We start from the raw sequence: 27,787 nt of genomic DNA on the forward strand, positions 1-27,787 counted from the left end.
AGAACTCTATTCACTGCACCATCTAGTTTTCTTGATCAAACAAGCATTCATTAAACATATACTCTATATCAGACACTGTGTAAGAACTACTCCAGACTCTTAATTATGCCCAGAAATATGTGGTATAGGCTTGTTATGAAATACCAGTCTTCTGTTGTGCAACCAGCATCCTAAAACCATATCCAGAGATGTTTATCATTCCCATGAAAATTTGGTATTTAAAACCAGCATGTTCTTTATAGTTTGTGAAGTTTCCAAAATGAATTTGGAAACTTTATATCAGTTAGGATGCTAACTTGTCTCCAAAGGTCTACAGATATCTGGGGAAGCAGTTTCCAAAGCCTGTGTGAATGTCACCAACAGTTACATCTATTTATAAAACATCAAGTTAAGCAAGCCAATGCCTGTTCTACAGACACCCTCTTTAGAGCAAATGTCCGTGTTTGCACGGTGTCAGGCTCAGTTTGTGGCTGTGTCATGAAGAATGCCATCTGGTTCATACCTATCAATCATCAGAATAGTTAGAATCCAAGAGAAGGTGAGATGAATGTTTGTCAGCATAGAACAGTGAGGGTGGATTTCCTCATGAGAAGCAGGTAACAAGGTACATTAGTCTTGCTTATCCCAGAATTCGATTTTTTCTATCCAACAGTTTCCTTTGCATGACAGAGCCATTAGAGAGTAAGCTGAAAGATAGCTGCTTGTTATTTTGAATGCCTTTAGGAGGAAGCTTTAATTTACACAGAAAACCAGTACTTTGCTCTATAAATTGGGGGTGATGCTGTTTAACCTGCCTCAAAGTCTTGGGAAGGAAAACACTTTGTAAACTGTGAAATGCAATAGAAATGTGAATTACAGCACCTTAGCCATTCACCTCAAAAAACGCTGACAGAAAGATATCAATTATGTCATAGGGAATAAGAGATCAATTTCACTGAATGACATAGTAGGGACTGTACAGTTCAGAGATAAGAAGGGATGTTCAGAGAAAAAAATACAAATAGAAGGCCTGGGGATAAAGAGAGGAGAGAGAGAGAGAGAGAGAGAGAGAGAGAGAGAGAGAGAGAGAGAGAGATGGATGAAGAGAAGGAACATTTCAGGGATGGAGCTCAGGCTCTACAAAAGCATAAAAATGATAGATGGAATGCTGCGTTAGTTACCAAATAGGTAATTTTGGCTAGAATGTAGAGTTTATGAAGGGAAGTGATGGGAATGTCTGAAAATGTAAGTTGGATCCATACTGTGGGGAAGCTTTATATTCTAAATGGAGGAATATATACATACATGCATGTACATTCTATATCAAGGAATACATGTGTGTATATACACATTCTATATTGTGGAATAAAATTTGTGTGCATGTGTCTGTCTGTCTGTCTGTCTGTATATACACATTTTTATCTAAGGATCAATAGAAAGCCAGTGAAGATTTTTGAGCAGGGGAGTAGTTTAGTAAGACTTGTGCCTTATGAAAATTATTTTGGCAGTTTTGTGGGCTGAAGAGAAGTAATATTTAGGAGGCTATAACAATAGTGCAGATGAGAGGTAATGTATACCTGAATTTGCACAATGGCTATGGATAGGAAGAGAGGGAAGCATATATGAGTTGTGTTGCAAAGGGAGATATTACAAACGGGATAGCAGAAAGAATCTCTATATTTAGATCCTTATTCTGTACTGCTGCTGCTTAAATGAGTCAGAATGATATTGTGCAGATCAAGCTCCATCTAATTGCATTACATTCATAAGGACACAATCATATTTGTGAAAATACTACCCCTGAAACACAATGAAGTCATCAATTTTGCAAAAGTTTATCACATTATCTGCTCTGTACAAGACATCATGAGCTATTATGTCCTAGAACTATGTTGGTGTTCATAATTTGTTAACTATGCTATTTTCCCTCAATTTTGTGTCTTTTATTCACTTTCTAATATGAATTCAAACATGCTATTGGCTTAGATAATTTAATTTACTGAAAATATTTTTATAACTAGCCTGAGAATGAATCGATTGCCTGTATTTTTTAAAAAATATTTCATTCAATAAAAATCTGGGCCTCAGCAGTAAAGTCAAAAAACTGGACTAGATAACTTCTAAGTTCCCTTTCAGGTCCAAAGCTATGCTATGAAAACTTTAATTTCATTATTTATCCATTTCTCCTAATGAAAATGTACAATTAAGTGGGATTTCTGCCTCATTCCCAAACCACAAAATACAATAAAGAAGATAGCATATAATTTTTTAAAGTTTGATCCTGGTGAATACCAAGTTACACACACACACACACACGTATATATCAAGAATCCAGGTTGGGCTGAATTTGCTTTAATAAAAATTTTCATTGTCATACATTTAACTTAAGCAAATAAAAGTTGACATTGAAATGGTGTAAGATCTAGAGTGTGCCAGTATAACAATATGTAGTAAAAGGAAGGAGCTGTATTGGAGTTATACATAGACAAGCAACCCTTTTCCTCCCTCCCCTCAATGAATTATGAAAGATGGGTCTTCAGGATAACAACTTGGAACAAGTATAAAATTGAGTCTTTGTCTTGGCAACTTCAAAGGAGTTCTATATTTTGGTCTCATATAACCAGAGATTTCTGGCTGGTCCCCATGCAACATTACCTTCCACTCAGCGAGCAGGAGACCAATGAATAGCAAGAACTGATTACTCAATAGACTTTACAAGAGAAATTTATGTTCTCATTCAGCATCTTTCTCCCTTAACCAAGAAGCCAATAGTTAATATTTCATCAGTTGTAGACAGTATTTTCCTGAAGCCATAGCTTTGCAATATCTTGGAGCAAGGAAACAGAGGACGAGGTACTCAAAAATCCAATGTGCAACTCATCCTTCTCATTACACTTCCTTCTTTGGGGCAGATATAAGAGGGACAAACTCTTCTGGCTTTTCTCTTCTAGGTGTCTCCAAAAGCCAAGGTCAAAAAACAAAACAAAACACTTAACTATGTCTTCATAGCAATGATCTATGGGAAAGCAATCCAGGTTAAATGCATGGTCTATGGAGATATAGAATCATAAATTTACAGCTGGAGTAAACTTAGAGTATCTAAAATAACCCCTCTCACAACATAGCATTTCCACTTCTTTTGTTGTTGTTTGCTTGAATTTTATTTTCTTTCTCATTTTTTCCCTTTTTGATCTGATTCTTCTTGTGCAAGATAATTGTATAAATATGTATGCCTATATTGGATTTGCATATATTTTTACCATGTTTAACATATTTTGGGATTACTTGCCATCTAGGAGAGGGAGTGGAAGGAAACTGAAATACAAGGTTTTGCAAGTGTCAATGGTGAAAAATTATTCTTGCACATGTTTTGAAAATAAAAAGCTTCAATAAAAAAATAAAATAAAATAATCCTCTCATTTTACAGTTGAAGAGTTGAGACCCAGTGATGTTCAATGTCTTTCCTAAGGTGACAGTGACAATAAGAGATAAACCTAGAATTTGAGCTGATCCCTCTGAATTCAAATCCAACATTCTTCCTACCACACACCTTGCTACCTCCCTTATTAATATGGAAATACTGGAATCTTCTTTATCTCGCTACTTGAGATTGCATTTACATAATATTTCTATATGTGATTTAGAAATTTTGAAAAAATAATAATGCAACCTCTAAAAAGTTTCTAAAAGGACAGAAGGTTGCTACCTAGGACCAACTGTTCATTGTTCAGTGATTAAAAGATATATATTTGTCATGCTTCAGTTATTCATTTTTCACAGGATCAGTTTGGCTCAAAGTATTTCATGGAAATATAATTAGGCAGAAAAATCCATACTGAAATGAAATTTTCATTTTTATGCAAGCAAAATGATCACAGAAGCTTACATTTCTATAATATTTTATAGTTATAATATAAAATATTATATAGTTATAAAAACATTATAAATATCATTTTGCACATACACACACAACATTGTATCCACTACACCACTTAGTTGCCTAATCTCATTTTTTCCTCACAATAATCCTGGCAGGTAGCTGTTATAATAACTCTCCTTTTACACATGGGAAAACTCAGACTAAGAGATTAAATTTTGCCTAGAGTCATCCAACTAATAAATGTCTGAGCCTAGATTTGAACTGAAGTCTTCATGATGACAATACTGATGTACTGGAAGCTGACATTCTATCTATCTGTGATACTACTCAGCTGCCCAAGTCATAACTTCTCCAAGCCTCAGTTCCCTTACCTATGAAGATTTGATCCTATCATTTCCTTACCACTGGCCTATGAGATAGATTTAGATGATACTTTTATCCTTACTTTTCAGTTGAGGAAATAGGTGAAGTGTCTTAACAAAATCACATAGAGAGGAAGTGGAAATGTCTAGTATTAAACACAGAAGTTCTAATCCCACTGTAGCCTTCCAAACATTACACAAAAACTTTGGTTATCATAAGGACTGATAACAGGGAAAATATGTAATTCTCCTGCTTTATTTCTGAATCCCGCAACAACCCTATATATAATTATCAGTAGTACTAATGTGAAAAGGTATTTTATAACTGAGACTCAATGGCTCTGTAAATTGCAATGTGGACACTAAATGAGTAATCCTAGATTAGAAGTCATGTCAGTTTTTGTTCCTGTCTAGATAAACAAGCATTCCATTTAGTCTGCAATATAAGGCTATGATACCCTGTGGGTGAATGACAAGACTGGAATTCTGTTTTCTAGGTCTTGTGGGAGGGACACGTGGGGATTTTTTCCATCCTAAAGAACATTCCTTCTGTTTCTTTAGAAAGTCACCCAGTAATGCATTTGCAAGTCCTATAGTCCACCTTATACTGGTTCAAGCAAAAAAAAAAAAAAAAAAAAAAAAAAAGCACAGTATCTTTGTTTAAGATTATATGTTGTACAAAGTTAATATGGAGAAACAAAAGGTCAAGAATTTCAAGGGAATTAATGAAAAAAAATTCAAATGAAGGTAGCCTAGCTGTACCAGATCTAAAATTATATTATAAAGCAGCAGTTACCAAAACCATTTGATATTGGCTAAGAAATAGATCAATGGAATAGGTTAGGTTCAAAGGAAAAAACAGCCAATAACTTTAATAATCTAGTGTTTAACAAACAAAGACCCCAGCTTTTGGGACAAGAACTCACTGTCTGACAAAAATTTCTGGGAAAATTGGAAATTAGTATGGCAGAAACTAGGCATTGACCCACACTTAACACCGTACACCAACATAAGGTCAAAATGAGTGTAACTTGATTTCAGAAAAATTTGAAAGTATACACCTGTAAGAGCATGAGGCTTCTAATATTCTTCTTGTCCTATCTCAGGCTGCCATTTGATGTTTCATAGAGAAGCAACATATCTATTGCCTCTTGGGTAAAATAAAAACCCTCTGTCTGACATTTAAAACCTTTTGCAATCTGGCTCCCATTTACCTTGCAAGTCAAATTGAACTGCTTGTAGACAAAATTTTATCTCCCATCTCCCAATTTCCATGCCTTTGTTGAGAGAAATAGATCTTTATGTCAGAATTCATGTATTTCTCTCTTTTCTACCATCTAGAATACTTCTTTTCCTTCAAAGCATAGTTCAGATGCAATATAATCTCTTTCTCAATCCTCTCATTTGTTAACATCCTCTCACTCCTGAATTTATTTTGTATACATTCTTTTTTATTGCTTAATCAATCATTTTCATTTTTTTTATTTTTTTATTTTTTTTAAATTTTATAATAACTTTTTATTGACAGAACCCATGCTAGGGTAATTTTTTTTTACAACATTATCCCTTGTACTCGCTTCTGTTCCGATTTTTCCCCTCCCTCCCTCTACCCCCTCCCCTAAATGGCAAGCAGTCCTATATATGTTAAATATGTTGCAGTATATCCTAGATACAATATATGTTTGCAGAACCGAACAGTTCTCTTGCTGCACAGGGAGAATTGGATTCAGAAGGTAAAAATAACCCGGGAAGAAAAACAAAAATGCAAATAGTTTACATTCATTTCCCAGTGCTCTTTCTTTGGGTGTAGCTGCTTCTGTCCATCATTATCAGTTGAAACTGAGTTAGGTCTCTTTGTCAAAGAAATCCACTTCCATCAGAATACATCCTCATACAGTATCGTTGTTGAAGTGTCTAAATTAATCAATCATTTTCATTCATTTTTCATGATCTTGTAGACCTCTGCCCATGGGTTTTGTTGGCAAAGATGCTGGAGTGATTTGTCACCTCTTTGTCCAATGACAGAAATTATGCAACTTGCCTGATGTCACACAACTAAAAAGTGTCTGAGGCTATATTTGAACTCAGATATGGCTTGATTGCAAACTTAGTACTTGCACCATCTGCTGCCTCACAATATATGTGGTCATGTTGTATTCCTCTACTAGAATGGAAACTCCTTGAAGATAGGAAATGTTTCATTTTATTCTTTATGATAACATGCCATGTTCCCAGCAGACTTGTTTGTACACAATAGGTGCTTAATTAAAGTTCATGACCCAAAAAAGTACAATTTGAGTTGAAAGTACATTAGAATGCCCATCAATTGGAGAATGGCTGAATAAATTGTGGTATATGATTATCATGGAATATTATTGTTCTGTAAGAAATGACCAACGGGATGATTTCAGAGGGCCTGGAGAGACTTACATGAATGATGCTGAGTGAAATGAGCAGGACCAGAAGATCATTATTTACTTTAACAACAATACTATATGATGATCAATTCTGATGGATGTGGCTCACTTCAACAATGAGATGAACCAAATCAGTTCCAATAGAGCAGTAATGAACTGAACCAGCTACACCCAGGGAAAGAACTCTGGGAGATGACTATGAACCACTACAGAGAATTCCCAATCCCTCTATTTTTGTCTGCCTGCATTTTTTAATTCCTTCACAGGCTAATTGTACACTATTTCAAAGTCCGACTCTTTTTATACAGCAAAATAACTGTTTGGACATGTATACATATATTATAGTTAACTTATACTTTAATATATTTAACATGTATTGGTCAACCTGCCATCTGGGGGAAGGAGGGGGAAAATTGGAACAAAAGGATTTGCAACTGTCAATACTGAAAAATTATCTATGCATATATTTGTAAATAAAAAGCTATTTTAAAAAATGAAATATAAAAAAATTATATGTTGTAAATTAAACGTTTTGATTTTAACATCAGGAACTGACCATAATTTCCTTTTTTCCAAAGCATTCTTAACAATCTTCAGGATCATGGCTATTCAATAGAAGTATCCAGTGAGTCTCTAATATAAAAGATGCTTGATATTTTCTTGTTGGCTCCAAATATATGTTGTCTTTCCCCCAAAATCTAGCTTTATTATGTGCAGCCTATAATTATTATTATTTTCAGTCTAATTCTGTGTATGTATGTGTAACAATATTTTCTTTCAAAGAGATCTCATTTGAAATGTAAATCTATACTTAGATCAATAGAATATTTTGGTAACTTTTAAAAATTATTTTTATCTTTTGTTTTCAATGCCACCACAATTCTAAATATCTCCATAGTCATCCCATCACCATAAGGTCAAATTTTATAATACGATAAAAGAGAATGAAAGAGAGGAGTCAGGAAAATCTAATTTGAAAAATTAGAACAAACCTTGAAATAATAACATTTGAATATAGTGACGAATACCTCCTCTCTGCTTAATATCATTACAGTCTCATAATACTTAGCTGCTTAAAAGATGCAGGAGAGGATATGAGACTAGTTCAGTTTCCCTATTGTACCAGTTAAGAATAGTCATAATGTAGTGGTTGAACAAAATCTCATCATGTTAACAATTATATCAAACTATATTACATATACACACAATAAATTATATTACAACAAATTATATTTATAACCTTTGACTCCAAGAGAACATTGTCATAGAAAAGTCAGTCTCTAAAAATGGCAAAGAGACATTCTCTTATAGAATTCACCAGTTTGGTAGCAAATTTCTGAGTTTGACTTCTGGAGACTTCTGAGAAAGAAAACAGAAGAGACCATCCATCTTGTATGTACCACACAGGAAGAAATATGACAGAAAGGCATGAGCTGGTTTCTGGTTGCCTGCTCTCCTGATCCCCCACTCCAGGATGCTGTGCCTACAGGACAGTGATGGGATTGCTATCAACCCCTTATTTTTCCTTGGAGGTTAGGAGAAGAAGATTTAAAAGTAATATAGAAGGTACTAATCCCTTTAAAATCTGCTGGGAGGGCCTCTGAAAGGATTTTGGAGCAACAGAATCCACAAACTTTCGAAGTGTAATAATTTTCTAGCCTGAGAAATCTTGGAAGAACTTCAGGAAAAGTCTGTCTAAATGGGACAAGGGGAAACATGGCTCAGGGTAAGCAGTGCTGGACATCTAGCAGGAGGCTCTTAGCCAAAATATAGCAACACTGGCCACTCTGTTTTAGTTTAGAGGGCCAGTAGATCATCAGCCATCTGTGAGCCTCCAATACAACCAAAGAAGGCAAATTGTGAGTCCCCAAAACCAATCATAATTGGTAGGCCTAGGCAGGCCAACCTAGTGCAGTGGGAAAGCCGGCAGCAGAGCTGGCCCCAGCATGGTGAAAGTCGGTGAGAAGTCTTTGATCCCCTAAAAAAAAATAAAAAGCTTGAGACAATTTTCCCTCTGCCCAACTAGCAGAATTCAACTTTAAAAAAAAAAAAAAGCAAAAAGAGTCCTGACCATTCATAGGTATTATGGCAACAGGGAAGATCAGAACATTAAGCCAGAAGAGGACAGCAATGGCAAAGTACCCACATGTGAAGCCTCAAAGGAAGATATGAACTAATCTCAAGCTTAAAAGGCTTGGAAGAGCACAAAAAGAATATTAAAAGAGAGAGAGAGAAGAAAAATGGGGAAAAGAAATAAGAGTTAATCATGAAATTTTATAGCTTGTAAAAGAAAGCACAGAAATTGACTGAAGAAAACAACTTTAAAAAACAGAATTGGTAAAATGGAAAAAAGAAAACAACTTCTTAAAAAATAGAATTGGTGAAATGGAAAAAGTCTTGACTGAAGAAAACAACTCCTTTAAAAGTACAATTGGCCAAATAGAAAAGGAGGTAAAAAAGATAAATGAAGAAAACAATTCACTAAAAATTAGAATTGGACAAATGGAAGTAAATGACTCAATGAGACATAAAATTATCAGTCAAATCAAATATAAAAATAATGAAAAATAAAAGAAAATGTAATTAGAAACAGGACTAATTTAAGTGACAAGGGCTGCAGGAAAAACTTCTTCCTTTTCCTAAAATTCAATCCAATCTACACCAAGCATAGGGGATGCAAAGTGTCATGAATGACCACTTGTCTTGGCATTGGCTTAATTTAGATGCCTGCTGAGTTTCCTCCTAAAACTATTTAACATTTTTACATTTAATCTGCAGTGTTAACATTATCCCATCACTTTATTAAGTCTAGATAACCAGAAAACAACAAATCAAGTCCTGATTTGTAGTATTTAGCCACTTTCGAGGTATAATCTCACTAAAAATTTAACAATCAGCTCCCAAACAAGTACTAGCTTGTAAGGGCTGGATAAAGCACACCCCTCAACTCAAATTTCAATTGCCATATCCTACTATGACATCCACTATGCTTTTTATTCAAATTGAATTTCCAACTGTAAAGTCATTTATAACTTGGATAAATTCCTTCAGGTATTTCCCAACCTTCTGTATTGCATAAATAATAGGAACTTGCTAAGCTAATTAGCATGAAGCATGAAAACTAGAATATACCTTTCCTCTTTGAAATGTTTTTGCTATTCACAATTTAGAACTGCTGACTCCCTTCCAGACTCCATTCAGGAATCACCTCTCACCAAAAAGAAGAAATAAGATGCAATATATCTATTTATATGAACACATACATGAGTTATTTGCTATATAAAAATGAGTTTCCAAATAGAAAGAGATATTAGAAATAACTTCACCTAACTTCCTTATTTTAGCATGAGGAAAATAAGACTTAAATTAGAATGATTTGTCAAAGGTCTTGGGTAGGAACCACAAGTTAGCTAATGATTAATTGGATGACTTTAGGAAAGTTGTTTTTGTTTAACTTTACTGGGTCTCAGTTTCCTCATCAGCAAAATAAAGGACTTGGATAACTTCTGAGGGGTTCTTTCTAGCTCCAAATCTTGGATTTTATCATTCTAAAACTTTTTCTAAGGTTGAAAGGATGTTTAGTGGTAATATCTGAAGTAAATGCCAACTTTTCCAATTCCCAGTCTAATATTCCTTCTACTACACTAAGCTGGGAACAGGGAGAAAACAGAAAAGTAAATAAAACACATCCTTTTTAAAAATTCAATTGATTTCAATTCAGTATAAATTATTTAATGTATATTATATTTTTAGAAACTAGTAGGTATGATAAAATATAAACATATAATGCAAATTAGAATTATCGATGTTTAGTCATGTCTGTCTTTTCACGAAGGTGACCATGAACCCATGAGGTTTTCTTGGAAAGTATATTGGAATGGTTTGTCATTTTCTTCAAAGAAACATTAAATGAGTTGCCCAGAGTCACACAGTTAATAAGTATCTGGTGCCAGATTTGGACTTCAGGCTCAGCTGAGCCATCAAGCTGCCCTACAAATTAGAATATTCACTTTTTAAAAAAAGATCTAAGTGCTCTGAGAATAAATAAGGCTATTTTGTAATATGTCTGTAACCATATGACATGGGAGCTTCATCATATAGTGAGAGCCAAAAAGTAACACTGTTACACACAGAATGTATGTTAGATTATCTTTTTGTGGAGGGCTGATGAAAAGAGATACACAAAGATTTCAGAGTAACTATGAATGGGTTGAGATATACATAACTAGAAGATACCTATTTTAATGAGATTCTAGATCTACTGGGAGATAGCTGTGTGTATATAAAAAACAAGTGTGTAATATATAAAAGGGAATTAAGTACTTACTATGTAAGGGCAGCTTTGTAGTGCTATAGCACAAAGAATACTGGGGCTGGAATCAGTAAAAGTCATCCTCCTGAGTTCAAATTTGACCTCCAACACTGAGAAACTGTGTGATCCTGGGCAAGTCATTTAATCCTGTTTGCCTCTGTTTCCTCATTTGTAAAATGAGTTAGGGAAAGGAAGAGCAAACCACTTTAATATCTATGTCAAGAAACTCCAAGGGAGGTGAAGAAGAATCAGACATAACTGAAAAATGACTCAGCCACAACCACAAACTTACTACGTGCTGAGCACTGTGCGAGGAGTTAGGGATGTAAAGACAAACCTGACATAATGTGTACTTGTATTCTAGTAAGGGACAACTCCACATGTGGGAAAGCAATGGCTTCAGAGGACAGCTTGGGTTTGGAATGTCCTGGAGATTGTAAGCAGAGTCATACATCACTTGATTTATTGAGCCCTTTCCAGTGATAAATAGTATTAATTTATAGTTCGGAGAGAAAAATTTATCAAGAATAAGGCTGTCTCTGGTAGTATATAGGCCAGCATTTCTTAGTTCATGTCTGGATGGCATGTGAAGCATGGTATGAGACTGGCTAGATATAGGAGGCAAGGAAAATTTGCATTTTCTTGAATATGTACTCTATGTAAACTTCAACATATCAATATGTGAATTCCATTAAATATATGCTCTTCTTTTCTAAGCAATTTCAAATATTTTACTTCAGTTATCAAAGCCATGAGCTAATAAAAGACCAAATTAGATTTATATTAAGTACATGGCTATCATGAAAGCTTTATAGAGTATCTACTACAGTCATCCAAAAATAATAAGACAGATAAACATTATTTTTACTTGTTGTGCATTCGATGTTCTTCTTAAAAGCCTACTCATGTTTGGAGAAATTTGGTTACACTATAATTCAAAACCTATCTTTATCTCTCTGCAGATACAACCTTAAACTGAAAGCCCACAGAGATTCCTGGAACGAGAAAAGAGCTGACATAGAATTGAAGTTATAGCTTTAAAATATTCAGGATAGGGGAAGGGGAGAAGAGGAAAGATAAATTCAAAGTATTTTAAAAACAGATGTGGGAAAATAATAAAGATTCTACAAATGTAATTTCCTTATAGAACTGTGTATCCATGTATACTCCTTCATAAACCCACAACTGGAGATATGTTCTGATTGTAGTTTTAAGAAATAGCTTAATATTAAACTTTTAAAAAAATCAATCCCACCAAAAGTTGCCTAGTAGCTAGATAATTGGGGGAACAATTCAAGGTAGCCATATGTTTTCCATAATTATAAATATGACTTTCCATCTATATATTGAGCTGCAAGTTTTAACATAGAGAAACAGACATGAAACTCTAGTTAGGAGTAACAAAAATAAATCAGGCATTACAAAATAGGAATGCAAAGAAATATCTTAATTTCCCTATTTAAAAACCCCAAAACACAAAGTGATCTTTTAAATTCCTCAGAATTTATTTCCCTTAAATATTCATAAAAAGGGCAAAGTAAAAATATTATTATCAAGAAATAAATTTTCCTTAATTTTGAACAATTATTTAGACACAAGTGAATTAGTTTTAGCACCTACACCAGTCTATTCAATAACCTAACTATTCTTTGATGGGGTATGTTCATATTTAACTGTCAAGGTGATATATTGGGAGATTTCCTATTTCCAGGCACAAAAATGTAATGATTAGACTAATACAGAAATGTTGAATTACCAATATCTTTAGAAAGAGGAGTTCACACTAGTGACTGTATATGTAATATAAATCAAATGCATCCTCAGTAATGACAGCTCCTAATTAATAACTTGCAACTGATTACTTGAACTTTGGGTGATTATTATATTTGTCTTGTTCAATGCTATTTATCTTAGAAGAGGCAATATGGCATAGTGGATAAAAAGATGACCTCAAAGCCAACATGAAGGGGTCAATCCTACCTTTAACATATTATGGCTGTGTGATGCTGGGCAAATAACTTCACTTTCAATTAACAGTTTTGGTGCTATTGGCAACTCTCCAAGAATAAATGATAAAGAAGATGCCCTTCCTGAATCGGAAGTATTCCCACCATGCGAGTTCTCTTAAACCAGTAAAATCACTATTCCACTGTTAATTTATTTATTTGGACTAAGCATTGGACTGCTAAGATCACTTAAAATTTTGATTGTGTCATAGTGTTTAGTAATCATTTACTAAATGGAGTAAATTTTCATCCAATTTGACAAAATATTGACTAGCACAATTTTATCTATTGACAAGAATACCCCAAGTCCACATTCTTCTCCCTAGTTCAACTTACTTGAAACTCTTCTAAGAGAAGAAAAACTAAGTCAATGATTACAAGAGATAATTATTTTATCAAACCATTAAATAAGTGTTATTTAAATGCTTACTATGTTCCAGCCATTGTGATAATCATGGGGGACAAAAAGGAAAAAAAAGTAGGATCTCCTCTGCCTTCTTTGGTTACCCAGAAAAAACATTCACCATCTATTTATTGATTTTTAGTGAGCCTAGTTAATAAATTTATAATCCATAAACTCTGTCTCTTGGGATTTTTTGTCTCAGTGTACATGTATATAGACATATAAACATACATGTCTATATAAACATGTATGTATGAGTATAGCAATCTCTCCCCCATTACAATGCAATAAGCTCATTTAGGACATAAAGTATTTCTGACTTCCTTAAGGGCCAGGAGTAATCTCATCAATCAGCCATGGCCTTCAGAGACTGACTGATCTTAACAGGAGTTGTGTCTTTACAGAAAAAAATAAAGAAAAACAGTTGGATTAAATTAATAATTAGTTATTAATATGTTATTATAATAATTTCTTTCAACACACATATACAGATATATGTATATACATATGCTGTGTAACTAAAAGACATCCAATTAAAGGCAGCTTGCTACCTCCAATGACAGTCCATTTCATTTTGGAAAATAAAAAACTTTAGAAAGTTTTTCATTAAATCAAGCCTAAATTGGCTTTTTTATACCTTCAACCCACTGGTCTTTGTTCTGCCTTTTAGGGTCAAACAAAATGAGCCAAAAGACTGGTTTATGTGACAAGCCTTTAAAAACTGAAGGTGGCCAACACTCACACATACACACTTTACCTCATCTCAGATTTTTTCTTGATTAATAAATAATAGGGCTTATCAGCAAAGCATCACCTTTAACAACTTTTTTTTGATATTTCACCATCAACATGACGGAACACAGGAAGAAGGAAGAAGAAGGAGAAAGAAGGAGAAGAAAAGGAAGGAAGAAGAAGGAAGAAGAAAGAAGAAGAAAAGAAGAAGAAAGAAAAGGAGGAAGGGTGTGGGAGAGACAGATTGCTAGGCCTTTTGGAATTTCTATTCTAAGATAGGACAAAGCAGAACAGTAATCAGGGATAGGTTACAAAACATATGCATGACATTTAATGTGTTTATCTAAAGCAAAGAAAACACTAACGTTTACTTTTTAAAAACTTTTCTATTTTTCCTTTGTGTTTTTCTTTTCTTTAACAGAGGTTTCTGTGCAAGGCAGTGTAAAGTAGAGAGAGAAGGAAGAAGTAGTTCAGGGAGTTGGGTAGAGAAGATAATGACAATGCAGAGAAGATAATAACAGCTGTGGCAAGAGGACGTGCCAGGAGTTATGGGAGGACAATTCAGTTCTGACTGCCTTATAATTCTAGTCAACTTGATCTTTAATCACACATTACCCAGACTTATTCTTTACCCAAGATATAGCAATGTGAAGAGTTGACATTTTCCATATGGGAATATGTCAGACCCTGCATTGCCAAGGCTTTGCCATGGAGGCAGAGGTACCATACAAATCACTGGTGAAAATTACCTCGAGTTTGGGGTTCTTGGTGACTGTCAAGAAGCCAAAAATATCTTCCACTGGGCACAATATACCAAGAACTGATTTAGATTTCCTTTATCCTGGACACCCCAAGTAATGAAGACTGAGCTTCACTGAAACACACTCTTTAACATTGTAGATGTTCATCTAACAGGAACTACTGCTATTATTCTCTTGAATACTCAATGTTTCTTTCTCTTTCCTTATTTCATTCCTTATTGAGGGAACTTATAGAATTATCTTTGAGTAGGAATAATGGTTCACCACAAAGATTTTTCTTTTGCACCATAAGAACCTTACTATGGGAATTCTCCAAATAATATGGGAATTCTCCAAAATGACAGCATGACAGAATGAATAGAGAGCTTGCCTCAGAGTCAGGAAGTCCTAGGTTAAAGTTCTGCATTTGATGCATCCTGACTGTATGACCCTAGGCAAATCATAACTTCCAAAGCAATTTTTCACAACTAAATGTTGGAAAGTAGTTTCCTATCTGCATGGATATGAGGAATTTTCTAGTCAGATGCCCATTATGCCAGTGAAAATGGACCTTAGACAAGTCCAGATCAGAAAAAAAATGTCAGATAATTAATCCTTAAATAAGAAAAACTGCAATGTTCTTCAAGAGAGTCATGGAAGTAATCCCAGTTACTTACCTCTAAGGATGTAATTTTGATAATTCTGGTCTGCCTCAGCTCCCACTTTTATCAAGCACGTCAGACCTTCAGCCACAACAAATTCATGCACCAAATCCTTGTCATCCTGATAAGAAAGGGGGAAGAATTGATGTCATACATGGTTCCTCTTAAGATTACATGTTAAATCAAACTTAAACCATTGAACTGAAATTTTCACCATTATTTCTTGTTCTATTTAAATGAATTTAATTAAATATTCCCAGAAGAATTGAAAAATCTATTTTTTAATTATGACATTTGTCTTGAAGAGAGAAAGATAGCACCATGTTATCTGTTAATTTTCCTTTTCAGTAACAACTGCAATTCAATTCTCCTCATCTCCAGTATCACAGAAGATATGGATTCTAATCTCAGCTGGCACTAATTAGGTAAGTGATGCTGGCAATACCCAACTTCTCTAGACTTAAACTTTTAACTTCTTAAACTTTTTAGCTTCTTAAACTTTTTCCACTGGTGACCCCTTTTCATCAAAGAAATTTTTACATGACCCTGAGTGTATAGTTATAGAAACAGATATACAAATCAATATTTACTGATAATAAATTATAATTTCATGCCCCACCACATTCAGCTATAAGACTCCATATAAAGTCATGAATCACAGTTTTAAGAAGCTGGGTTTTACTATGCCCAAAGGGCTATCATACTATATCATATTCTTTGATGCAGCAGTGTCTCTACTGGGTCTATGTACCAAAGAAATCATAAAAAAGGGAAAAGGACCTATGTGTTTGTTAACAGCCCTTTTTACAGTGTCAAGGAACTAGAAACTGAGTGGATGCCCATCAGTTGGGGAATGGCTGAATAAATTATGGTATGTTAGTATTATGGAATATCATTGTTCTATAAAAAATGATCAACAGGATAGTTTCACAAAGGCCTGGACAGACTTGCATGAACTGATGCTGAGTGAAGTGAGTAGAACCAGGAGAAAATTGTAAACAACAATGACAAGATTATGTGATGATCAACTCTAATAGATGTGGTTCTTTACAACAGTGAGGTGATTCAGGTCAATTCCAATAGCCTTGTGATGGAGTAAGCCATCTGCATCCAGAAAGAGGACTGTGGGGATTGAATGTGAATCACAACATAGTATTTTCACCCTTTTTGTTGTTTGTTTGCTTTTTTTCTCATTTTTATCTGATTTTTCTTCTGCAAGATGATAAAAGTGAAAATATATTTATAATTGCATATGTTTGGGCCATATTGGATTGATTGCTGTCTAAGGGAGGGGAGTTAAGGGAAGGAAGGGAGAAAAATTTGGAACACAGAGTTCTGCAAGGGTGAATGCTGAAAGCCATCTTTGCATGTATTTTGAAACTAAAAAAAACTATTATTTAAAAAAAGAAGCTGGGTTCTAGTCCTTAAGTTTTTCATTTGTAAAATGACATCAGTATAAATCACACCAAGATCTCTTTTAGTTCTAAAAATTCTTTGATTATTACATAATGCTTGTTAAGAGGTACTGCAGAGATGATTTGTGCCTCACTCATCAAGGTGATCTCTAATCCTTGCATTTCCTTGCAGTTCCAATATTCTAAGTCCTCTTCACTGTCATTCCATTCTATAAATAAATAAACCAATCAAATCCTAAATCAAAAACTGCCTAAAGTCCTCAGTAACCTATAAAACACACATGCACATGCACATGCATATACACACACAAACACATACATACACGAGCACTACTATCAATACAAAAACTTGCTTAAGGAAAGGTAGAAAACTTCCTTTTTTACTGGCTTCAAAGTATTTCCTCTAATTTGCCAATTCACTACAGAAAACCTGGTATGAGGCTGGTCTTCTCTGCAGATTCTGCACACTGCACATGACAGTGATCATAAATGGTTAGTAATGTATTCACTATAATGAATTTTGTCCTAAAAATTAATTTAGAGCCCTCATTATATTCACTGAAATTGTCTTTAGTTGTATAACTCTAATTCATTGACAATATATATGACTGCACCTTTGTATTTTTACTTTTCAAACCAATTTCATTTGAACATTCAGGTATTAATTTTATAATAAATCTGTTCTCACAGTAGAAATCTCCTTGGTGGAATGGCATCTATCTAGAAATTCTGTTTTTTTTTTTATTTAAGGGCTTTTCTGATTAAAATATCCATAAATATTTGTTGAACGCTGACCCAGGTGCCAGAGCATATCTGAAGAAGAATAAAACATAATCTTGGCCTTTAAGTAGTTTATTATTTAACTGGGGGAGAGAGAAGACAAGCATGAAAGGGTAAAAATTAAGAGCAATATAACATTTCAACTTTTCAACAGAAGTAATGTCACAAAGGACTCCATAATTAATTGCTCAATAAATAAAACAATGAGGGATACAGGACTTTCCAGGTAGTAAGGTTGAGTTAGCTTCTATAATCTTAAATATTAGCTTTTCAACTTAGTCCCTCACCTCATCTTTGTTTTTCAGTCATTTCAGTTGTATCCTGTGCTTTGTGACCTCATTTGGAATTTTCTTGGCAAAGGTTTACCAATTCATTTTACAGATGAGGAAATTCATGCAAACAAGATTAAGTGACTTGTCCAGGATCATACAGCTACTAAGCATCTGAAATAATATTTGAACTAAGGTTCCCCTCATTCCAGTCCTGACACTCTATCCATTGTGCCACTTTGATCCTTGTGGTATCATTGAACCTCTTCCAGAAGAAGAACAAACAAGCAATACAATCAGCCAGCTGCCCCAACTTTTGTCTACTCTTCCCCTAAACCAGGTAAATAACATCCATCCAACTTTGTGGATCAAAAGTTCTCTTCTCTGACTCTTCATTCTTTGCCTACTACAAAGAATTAGTTGCCTCCATGATACTACATACATGTAATTTGGGGAATAATTTTGGGAACAGTCCCAGGTTAAGAAATGGAAGATATGTAGTTGCATATCTATCACTGGCCAAGAACTATAGAAAAAAAAATATATATATATGAAACTGAACATAGCAATAGTTGGTCATTTATTCCATTTTCATAGCTCTCCAAAAAAGATCTCTCTCCACCATCTATTTCAATATTTATTCTCCAAAATACAAGGAGAAATGATAAGCTTGGTCACTTTAAAAAGTTGAATGAGAAAGACAAAGAGAGCAAAGTTGAAATTTTTCCCACTTTCCAGACTCAGATATTTATTTTTTATTATGTTCTCCATACCCAATAATTCTGCTACTTAGTTATATTTACTGATTGCCTCCATTCCATTTAAACAAGAGATAAATTTATTGAAGATGCTTTAAAGTGAATTCATACATTCATCCTTGGATGTGAGTATGAAGGTTATTATTATATTGCAGATTTGTTCTAATCCTGAGATTCTGTGATATGATAGCCCTAAGAAGAATAAAAAAGACAGCTCAATAGGAATTTTAAAATTCAAAGTTCTGACATGGAATAATAAATTAATAATCCTGAAGAAGAATAAAAGGGAGAGAAATTTGTTAAGAACAATGTGGTGGTGAAAGGAGATGCTTGATGCAGATTTTCTAAGATCATATACAGAAATTGGAAAGAGAGACACATAATCAAGGTTTATATATTTTTTAAAGAGTGACATAAATCTCTAAGAATATTATCAGGAAAGCTAAATGCAAAAATTATCTTAAGCTTCTAAATAATATTATAAGGACACAAGAATAAAAATAAGGACTAGACTTTACCCAATATTTAGGGTGGATTTGATAGTTTTAATAGACAACTGAGAAAAAAAACCAAAGTAATTGTAATTTTGCTTCCATAGTTTCTATCAAATAAAATTCTTAGCTTAAGAAGAATAATTCATACATGACTAAGAGGGAATTGGAGCCTCAAATAGGTAAAGAGATAATAAAAGATCATCTAGCAGCTCTGAACGAGGTCATGTGCTGGCCCAGAAAAATTTTATACTGATCTAGGGTAAGAACGTATGAGATGATATAGATGAACTGTGGAATTGTGGAAAATGTTTTCTGAAAAAGTAAAAAGAAGCAAATTTTGCCCTAGTTTTCACAAGTAGTTTGTAATCTCAACATGCATATATGGATATGAGGAAGAGGGAAGAGAGAGAATAATGTCAGAAACAAGAAAGCTGACACCTTATTCTGCTGCCTAATTTGACTATATCTGAAGTATCATTATCAATTCTGAGAATCACAATTTCAAAAAACATATTTATTTAAAGTTTTGTTTCTACCCCTTCCTCTCTCGCTTCCCTAAGATGGTAAGCAATCAGAAACAGGTTATACATGTGCAATTATGTGAAAATTTTTCATATTGGTCATTTTATACATGATGACTCAAAAAAAAAAGAAAAAAATGAAAGATATAAAGTGGAAAATAGCATGCTTTAGTCTGTATTCAATCAATATCCAGAGGTAAAGAGTACACTTCATCATTAATCCTTTGGAATTGTCTTGAATCACTGGATTGCTGAGAATAACAAAATTCTTCATACTTCTTCAACAAATTTTCTATTACTATATACAATGTTCTACTGATTATGTTCATTATGCTTAAGTTCATGTATGTCTTTCCAGTTTTTTTCTGAAACCATCTTGCTTGTCTTTTGTTATAACACAATAATATTCATTATAATCATATACTACCGCTAATTTTTAGCCACCACAAGGAAAAAGCCCATTCCCTTCATTTCATACATGAGGATAGTTCAGATGAGGGCATTTAACTGACTTGGAAACAAAGAGGTTCTCCTGTTCTCCTAAAAACAAAGTATCTAATGGATCACCTCACTGTGTTCTGTCCTCCCTTGGAGCCTCAGATTTTGGGAATCCTCTTCTTCCTTTTCAACAAATCAGATCCTTTGTTCTGTTTATCCAAGGCCTTTCTAACTTTTAGAGTAAATGTTACCTAATCTGATAATAAGCCATGTTAAATGGAGGGGGTCCACCACCCCTTCTGTAGAAATTTATGCACAGTTTAACAATGGGTTTCTAGAAACTATTCTTTAACAAAGAATATGTATGAAGATGTTGCTCTGGCTATTGTGGCAGATGTTTCTGGATGGCTATTTATTCTGAGGTACATAAAGATAGGCTTGTGTGTTTGATTATGTGACTTATAGCCAGCTATAAGAAAAAGAATTTCAGTGTCAGATAATAAAGAGAGCTCAGTTTGGAGTCAGATGCTCTAGTTTCTTTTTTCCTGAACTTTAAAACTTTATTTTTTCCCAATTACATATAAAAACAATTTAACTTTCTTTTTCTTTTTTCTTTTTTTACAAATCTGAGTTCCAAATTCTCTCCTGCCCTCTCTCTCTTCTACCCTCAAATCAGAAAGCAAGCAATTTGATAAAAGTTATACATTTACAACAGAGGATCTAGTTTCAAATATGTGTTTTGCCATTTGCCATCTGTGTCATCATGAAAATTACACTTCTTGGGGAGCAGGGCAAGATGTCAGTTTTTTCTAGGACATCTGCATTACAAGTGATGCCCACCTATAATCCCAACTACCAAAGATAAAAAAGTAGCAAGGAGATTGAGGATGGAAAAATTTCTTCCATAAGGGAAGTCAAACTGCAATAGTCTCTGCAAAAGAGTCACTATACTGTCTATCATCAATATGGTGAACTTCTCATTCCTAATTGCCTAAGAAGGGGCAAAACAGTCCAAGTTTTAAATGAAGTAAGTCAAAGCTCATTTATTTATCAGTGAATAGCCTTGAACTTCTTGCCTGGGCAAGGAGAATCAGTATTTTAATGATGATGATCATGATATTAATGACAAATAAAATGAGGACATTGAACTAAATTTCAATGTTCCCTTCCACTCTAAATTTACACTTTTAAGATTCTTCCTTTATGTTTCTGTACATTTCCTGTATAAAACCACAACTTAGATTTAAATATGTCCAGGATAAGATTGAGGTATTTGGCCTAAATTATAAGAACAAAGCAAAAATAAAAACCTCAATGATGTAAATACTAGAACTCCTAATGGGATAATGGAAGGTTGGTGTTAAAGGAATAGTCAGTAACTATGGTTTATCTCCAAAAGGGAAAAATAATTTGAAATGACTGGCCTAATTCTCCTGGCCCTATATGGACCTAAGCATTTATTTGAAGTCTATAATATTTTTGAAATTACATGGATGAAGGAGTAGGGCTAAATTTGGGTAGACACTAACGACGTCACCTCTTGAACCAAGAAACCATAGGGAAAGCTCTAATATGTTATTCAGGTGGGGGGAAAAAGTTATGTGCAGTGCCCTACAAGTAACGAAAGACATATGTGCTTAATTCAGTCATTTGAGATAATCATGGCTTTGGGAGAAAGAGAAAATGGGAAGATATCATGAATTTTTGGAAAATTACTTTACACCCATAAGTAAAAAGGAAATAAAAAATAATTTTCTCTCCATTCATATCCCTTTCCACCACCATATGTTAAAAATGAACATTTTAGATGAGCTCATGTCTAGTCAGAAAGTTTTTCCAAGCATATAACAAATGTTTATTGCCTTAACTAAAATGTCAAATCACACATGGCTTCATTGTACAAAAGCAATGACTGGTGCTCTCATGTAATATCTCCATCTAATCACCAAAACTGGCATTATACACATTTTTTTTTACCAATTGTCAGAGGAATATTTGTGAAAAAAACAACCCTATACTACATAGGTAAATTCATGTTTTATAGTACCTCATTGTTGTCAATAAATTATTTTGGTTATAATCTGAGGTGGTTCTGGCTTAGAAATGAGAAAACTTGACGTCAGTAGATCTGTCTTTAACTCAATGAATATCAGTGGTTAATCTGACTTTTATGTATGGATGACAATATTTGCCCATCCTGAATTTTTCAATGATATTGGAAAGATAAAAATAATTTTATTAAAGTTGTTTAAGATTTCAAATGAACTATAAAATATTTAAACCAAATTAATAAATATAGAAATAGCATGCCATATATTCCTCAGAGTCAGGAAGACCTGCATTCGAATAATGTCTCTGAATCTCTGAAAAATGTATTTAACTCCTTAGTGCCTGGTAAGCTTTCTAAGATTATAATTTGATTCCTCTAATAAAGGATGTTGTGTGGATACCAGTGGAACCTTGAGGGTAATCAGTAGTTATCTCTTATACTTGTTACTTGACCAGATTACTTCTTTTTTAAATCTGCTAAGTCATTAATAATAACTTTTGTGGTCCTTTTCCTGCTCAAGTCTTCATTATGTTGCAGCATACTCATGCCTATAATTGATCTTCTCATCCTACTTCCAGTGATCTATAATTTTAATTCTTTGGCCTGAGTTATTCCATGGCTCACATTTTTATGAGATATTTGAAGAATATTGAAGTCCTTTGTTTCAGAAAGAAGTCTAATGTCAATAAAATCACTCTATAATTTTTTCAAAATAATTCAACCTGCTCTCTTTCCCTTAGTTAATTCCAGGCCCACTTTATTGTCCATTCACATTGCCTGTACCAAGTGTTCTGGTGGACTAATTTTTATGGTTCTATTCAATTGTTATTTTTATCTGGATAATACATATTCTTCATCCAGTTGGTATTTTCTGTATGAATGGTTAGAATTAAAGGTTTCCATTATTGTGAAGCTTCTTGGACATTCTTTGCAATGATCTGGGGCTTGATTGTTGATGTGTTGATACACATTTTTTGTTACTTGTGATTTCATTGGTGCAGGCAACTCCACCAATGCAGATTTAGAATATTTCGAAACTTAATCTTAGAAAACTTACTGGGTACTAAAGTATGTATGAGAAGGTTACTATACTTATGGAAATTGCTGGGATAAAAAGATGAGTAAGACATCACCCCCGATCATAGTTAGCTTATTAAAATAACTATTGGGATAAAACAAATCACAAAAAGAAAAATTATAGCACAAAACATAACAAAAGAAGAGCCATTAGTATGAATGAATGCATGAATGGAAAAGCATTTACTACATGCTTATTACATGCAAAGCACTCTGTTAGAAATTAAGGATACAAATAGAATGTAAAATAGTCCCTGTTCTCAAGGAGTTCACATTTTAATGGCGAAATAATAAAAAGCTATGGGATTTCAAACGAGGAAATATATCCAATTAGTTGGGTGTGGAAAGGATTCATGAAGGACATGTTATTTGTATTGCTCTACAAATAACATTGAGGGATCTGTGATCTTAACACTCTGGGCACTTCTTCTGACAGTGCATACTGTACCTTATTCACACTTTTTCAGCCTATATGATTTTTTGCCCTTTGCTCTTAAATAATCCCTATTCCGGAGGCCTCCTTTAACTCACGATGCTATATGAATACCAATGAAGCACTGAAGTTAATCAGTAGTTATATCTTGTACTTGCTACCTGACCAGAATACTTCTTTTTCAAGTCTATTACAGGATTTTTACTAGCATAAGTAAAAAGCGTGAGAAGAGACGAGGAAGAAGAGATTTTTTTGGCTGAAGAATAGAATATATGTAGAAAAATAATATGAAATAAGGCTGAAATGTAGGTTGGTGCCAACATAATAGATAGGCTTGAATGACAAATTAAGGAATCTGGACTTTTTAGGCAAGATGGAGCCTCTGAAAGTTTTGGAACAATAGAATATGGTGGTCAGAGTAAAGGGGCCTGATTAAATAGTGGAGGGGCACAATGTTCTATCAGAATTTTTCATTATTTTTCCAAATCATCTACTGTATGTCTTCAGAAAAACTAGATCCCCAAATAAAGAGTGAGGACACATACTGGTATGAGACTAAGTCTTTCTAGGTGAACTTGACCTTCTGCCAAAATTATTTGCTCTAAGCACAGGAGAGCAGGGAAGATTTAACCTTGCGCCTCTATAACAACAGATGGTAAAAATTCGTTACTGACATTGAGTTTTGCATAGCATTTCCTTACTAAATTATAGGCAACTTTTCCTATTTTTTTCCTAGATTGAAATAAAAATGTTTCTACATTTTTTCAGGCAATACAATTAACACAATTTAGCATTCTCCAATAGAAAATTAATTAAGTCAAATCTTTTTTACCTGAAATATCTGCTTCAAGGAGAACAGAGCCCGTCTTAACTCTCGTCCACTAGAGTTATACAGCTTTTCTGAAATTAACAATATAAAAAATAACATTAATTTCACTACCTAAATGGATAATTAAGACACACTAATGTTTTGGGTTCATCATAAGAATTTACAGTGTAAAAGTAATTAGAACTGTGAAAGGACATATATTTTAGCCTTCTAACAACATAAAAAATTCAAATTATTCATAATTAAAGATAGGATAAAGAGATAAAACATTATTTAATCATATCATTCACTCTCAAGCTTTCAACTACTATTAATAGCTCTCAGATAAGCATCACTCTGACCTCTCTCTCTGTGTCTCTCTCTGTCTCTCCTTCTTTCTCTGTCTGTCTGTCTCTCTCTCTCACACACACACACACACATATATTTCCAAATACTTAAAATCAAAAATGTTCATTTTCTCCCTCAAATAAAAATCTCTTCTCAATTTATCCATTATTTTCTTTAGACCACTATTTTCTCAGTCTCTATTTTAGTGATTCTTTCCTTCATGCTCTACATTAATCATTTAATCAACAAGGGTATTTCCTATTACTTTGCTAAGTAGCCATTATCAGGTTCACAAGAGATGTATAAGACAAACTTGGTACCTGCCTTCTAAGGTCTTATGACCTAAAAGGAAAGATAAGACACAATTACAGAACAATATAATAACACATAATTAAAAACTACAGAAAATTAAATTAATCAGTTTAGAGAGGAATCTCAATAAAATATGAAGAGTTAAGTTCATTCTCCAATATATGCACAAAATCTCTCTGAGGGATGACAAAAGAGGAACTTTGCAAAACATGAACAGTAAATTGATTAGAGTCAGTCCATCATGTAAAAAAGAACAGCTAAGTGTGCAGTGGATAAAATAACAGAATTGGTATCGGGAAGAGGCATCTTTCTGAATCCAAATTTGGCCTCAGATATTTGCTAGCTGTATGACCTTGGGCAATTCACTCAACCCAGTTTGCCTCAGTTTACTTCTCTGTAAAATGAGCTAGAGAAGGAAATGTCAAACCACTCCAGTATCTTTGCCAGGAAAACCCCAAGTAGGGTCATGGATAGTCCAACACAACTTTAAAACAACTAAACAACAACAAATCATGTGAAAAGATAATAGAAAAGCACATAACAAACATATCAGACAACAGATGAAATCCCCAATTAACAATCTGGATCTCATAGGACCACCAGGAGCCAAACAGAAGACTGAAAACAAGCTATAAAATATGGATAAAAATGGAAATACCAAGTACAGGATGAAGGATGTTCAAGTTCAGTTAAGTGTGCTTGAAATGGGATGTGATAACAGATGTGGTTGTGAATATAATTAAGTGTTAGGTTATGTGGTATTAACCATATGTACACTCATGTTAGATTTGACAACTCCAGGGGGGGAAGCAGACAGCTGTGTGGATTGAAGACATTGTGTTTGTTCAGCTGTCCTCATTTGCTAATTACTGCTCCCATCCCTCCAGCAATAAAAACATTAAGACATGTTCTTGATCATTTTAGGTATGATCTTGCTCTTTGGTGACAAAATACAGAGGGTTATCAGAAGAATTAGGAATGACAGAGAGATAATGTAGCAGGATTCAGTGTGGATATGTGTGTGACCTGGAGGGATTGGATACTTGAGTTTGAGTGGATGAATGAAAGAGAAATCAAGAAAGAATAGACTGCAGATCATTTTGAATGGCCAGTGGAAAATAGAAATTTGGAAGACCCTGGAGAAGAGAGCTTTCATTTCAATTTGAGAAACTGTGATAACTGTGAGAGGCTGAAGTCTCCCACTCTAGCTTTGAACCCCAAGATTTTGGTGCCATCTCATTAGGCAGTAATAGAATTTGGAAAGTCAAGAAGAGAGTACCCTAACAGATGTAGCTATCAGACAGGCAAGTTCTAAAACAGAAACAGTCTCTGAAATGGGAAAATTAAGGGAAACACCAATGAAGCCAGAATCTGGACGTCAGACAAGGCAGAAGGAGGGGTGGAAGGAGGAGGGAAAATAGGGGTCTAGACAAGGGAGAGATCAGTGTGACTTGCTATAGTAAAGGAATGCATCAAGAAAGCATATGGGCTTAGAAAGAAATAGTGGGGAGAATTGGAAAATAATATGAGCAAAAGGTTTAAAGGGAAGGATTAGCCCAATGGGGGTACCAGTGTGCTGTAGTGATCTGTCAAGTTTTCTGCCTGTATCCACTAATTCTGATTCAGGAATTAACTGAGCCCCCACCTATCAGTTTAACTATGACCTATTCCCTGGAACCAATCCTGATCTTAGGGTATAAGGATGTTAGAAGGAACCTGACCTCAACATTATTTAGATTAATTGTTCAATTAATCAATTAATAAATATTTATCAAGTGCCTACTATGTGCCAGCCACTGTGATAAATGCTTTACAAATATTACTTCATAAAAAGCTGGAGCAGAATCTATTATGTTTCAGGTAAAGTAAAAAAAAGTCAGGGGTAGCGAGCCTGATCTCAGATTAAGCTAAAACAAAAATAGATGTGATTAAAAGAGATAAAGAAGGAAACTACATTTTACTAAAGGATACTATAATAATGGAGTAATATCAATGCTAAACATATATGCAACAAGTGGTATAGCATCCAAATTCCTAGAGAAAGAGTTAAGAGAGCTACAAGAAAAAGCAGACAGCAAAACTATACTACTGGGGATCTCAACTTCACTCTACCAGAAGTAGATAAATTGAACCACAAAATAAAAAAGAAAGAAGTGAAGGAAGTAAATAGAATTTTAGAAAAGTTAGATAAGTTAGAGAAAATTGAATGGATAAAGAAAGGAATATACTTTTTTCTTGGTGGTACATAGAACCTACACAAAAATTGACCACATATTAGGGCATAACCTCTCAAAATCAAATACAGAAAGGTTGAAGTAATAAATGCATTTTTTTCAGATCATGATGCAGCAAAAATTACATGTAATGAAACATCAGGGAAAAAGAGACCAAAAATTAATAGGAAACTAAATAATCTAATCCTAAAAAATGAGTGGTTAAAACAACAAATCATAGAAATAATTGATAATTTCATCCAAGAATAAGACAATAATGAGATAACATGCCAACATTGGTGGGATGTAGTCAAAGTAGTTCTTAGGGGAAATCTTATATCTCTAGATGCTTATTTGAATAAAATAGAGAAAGAGAAG

The 27,787-nt window shown here is 34.0% G+C and overlaps 1 protein-coding gene across 8 annotated transcripts in view; it reads right to left on the minus strand.

Annotated features, from left to right (window-relative positions):
- Positions 1 to 27,787, minus strand: part of FHOD3 (formin homology 2 domain containing 3) — a 652,613-nt gene that overhangs the window by 314,370 nt on the left and 310,456 nt on the right. For all 8 annotated transcript variants that reach the window (XM_051969747.1, XM_051969754.1, XM_051969753.1 and 5 more), the window contains exons 4-5: positions 24,561 to 24,628; positions 15,509 to 15,614 (exon numbers count right to left, since the gene is read on the minus strand). In XM_051969747.1, coding sequence (XP_051825707.1) covers positions 15,509 to 15,614; positions 24,561 to 24,628 — 174 coding nt within the window. The remainder of the gene's footprint in view (positions 1 to 15,508; positions 15,615 to 24,560; positions 24,629 to 27,787) is intronic.

The sequence above is a fragment of the Antechinus flavipes genome, chromosome 1, assembly GCF_016432865.1.
Source record: "Antechinus flavipes isolate AdamAnt ecotype Samford, QLD, Australia chromosome 1, AdamAnt_v2, whole genome shotgun sequence".
NCBI classification, from domain to species: domain Eukaryota; kingdom Metazoa; phylum Chordata; class Mammalia; order Dasyuromorphia; family Dasyuridae; genus Antechinus; species Antechinus flavipes.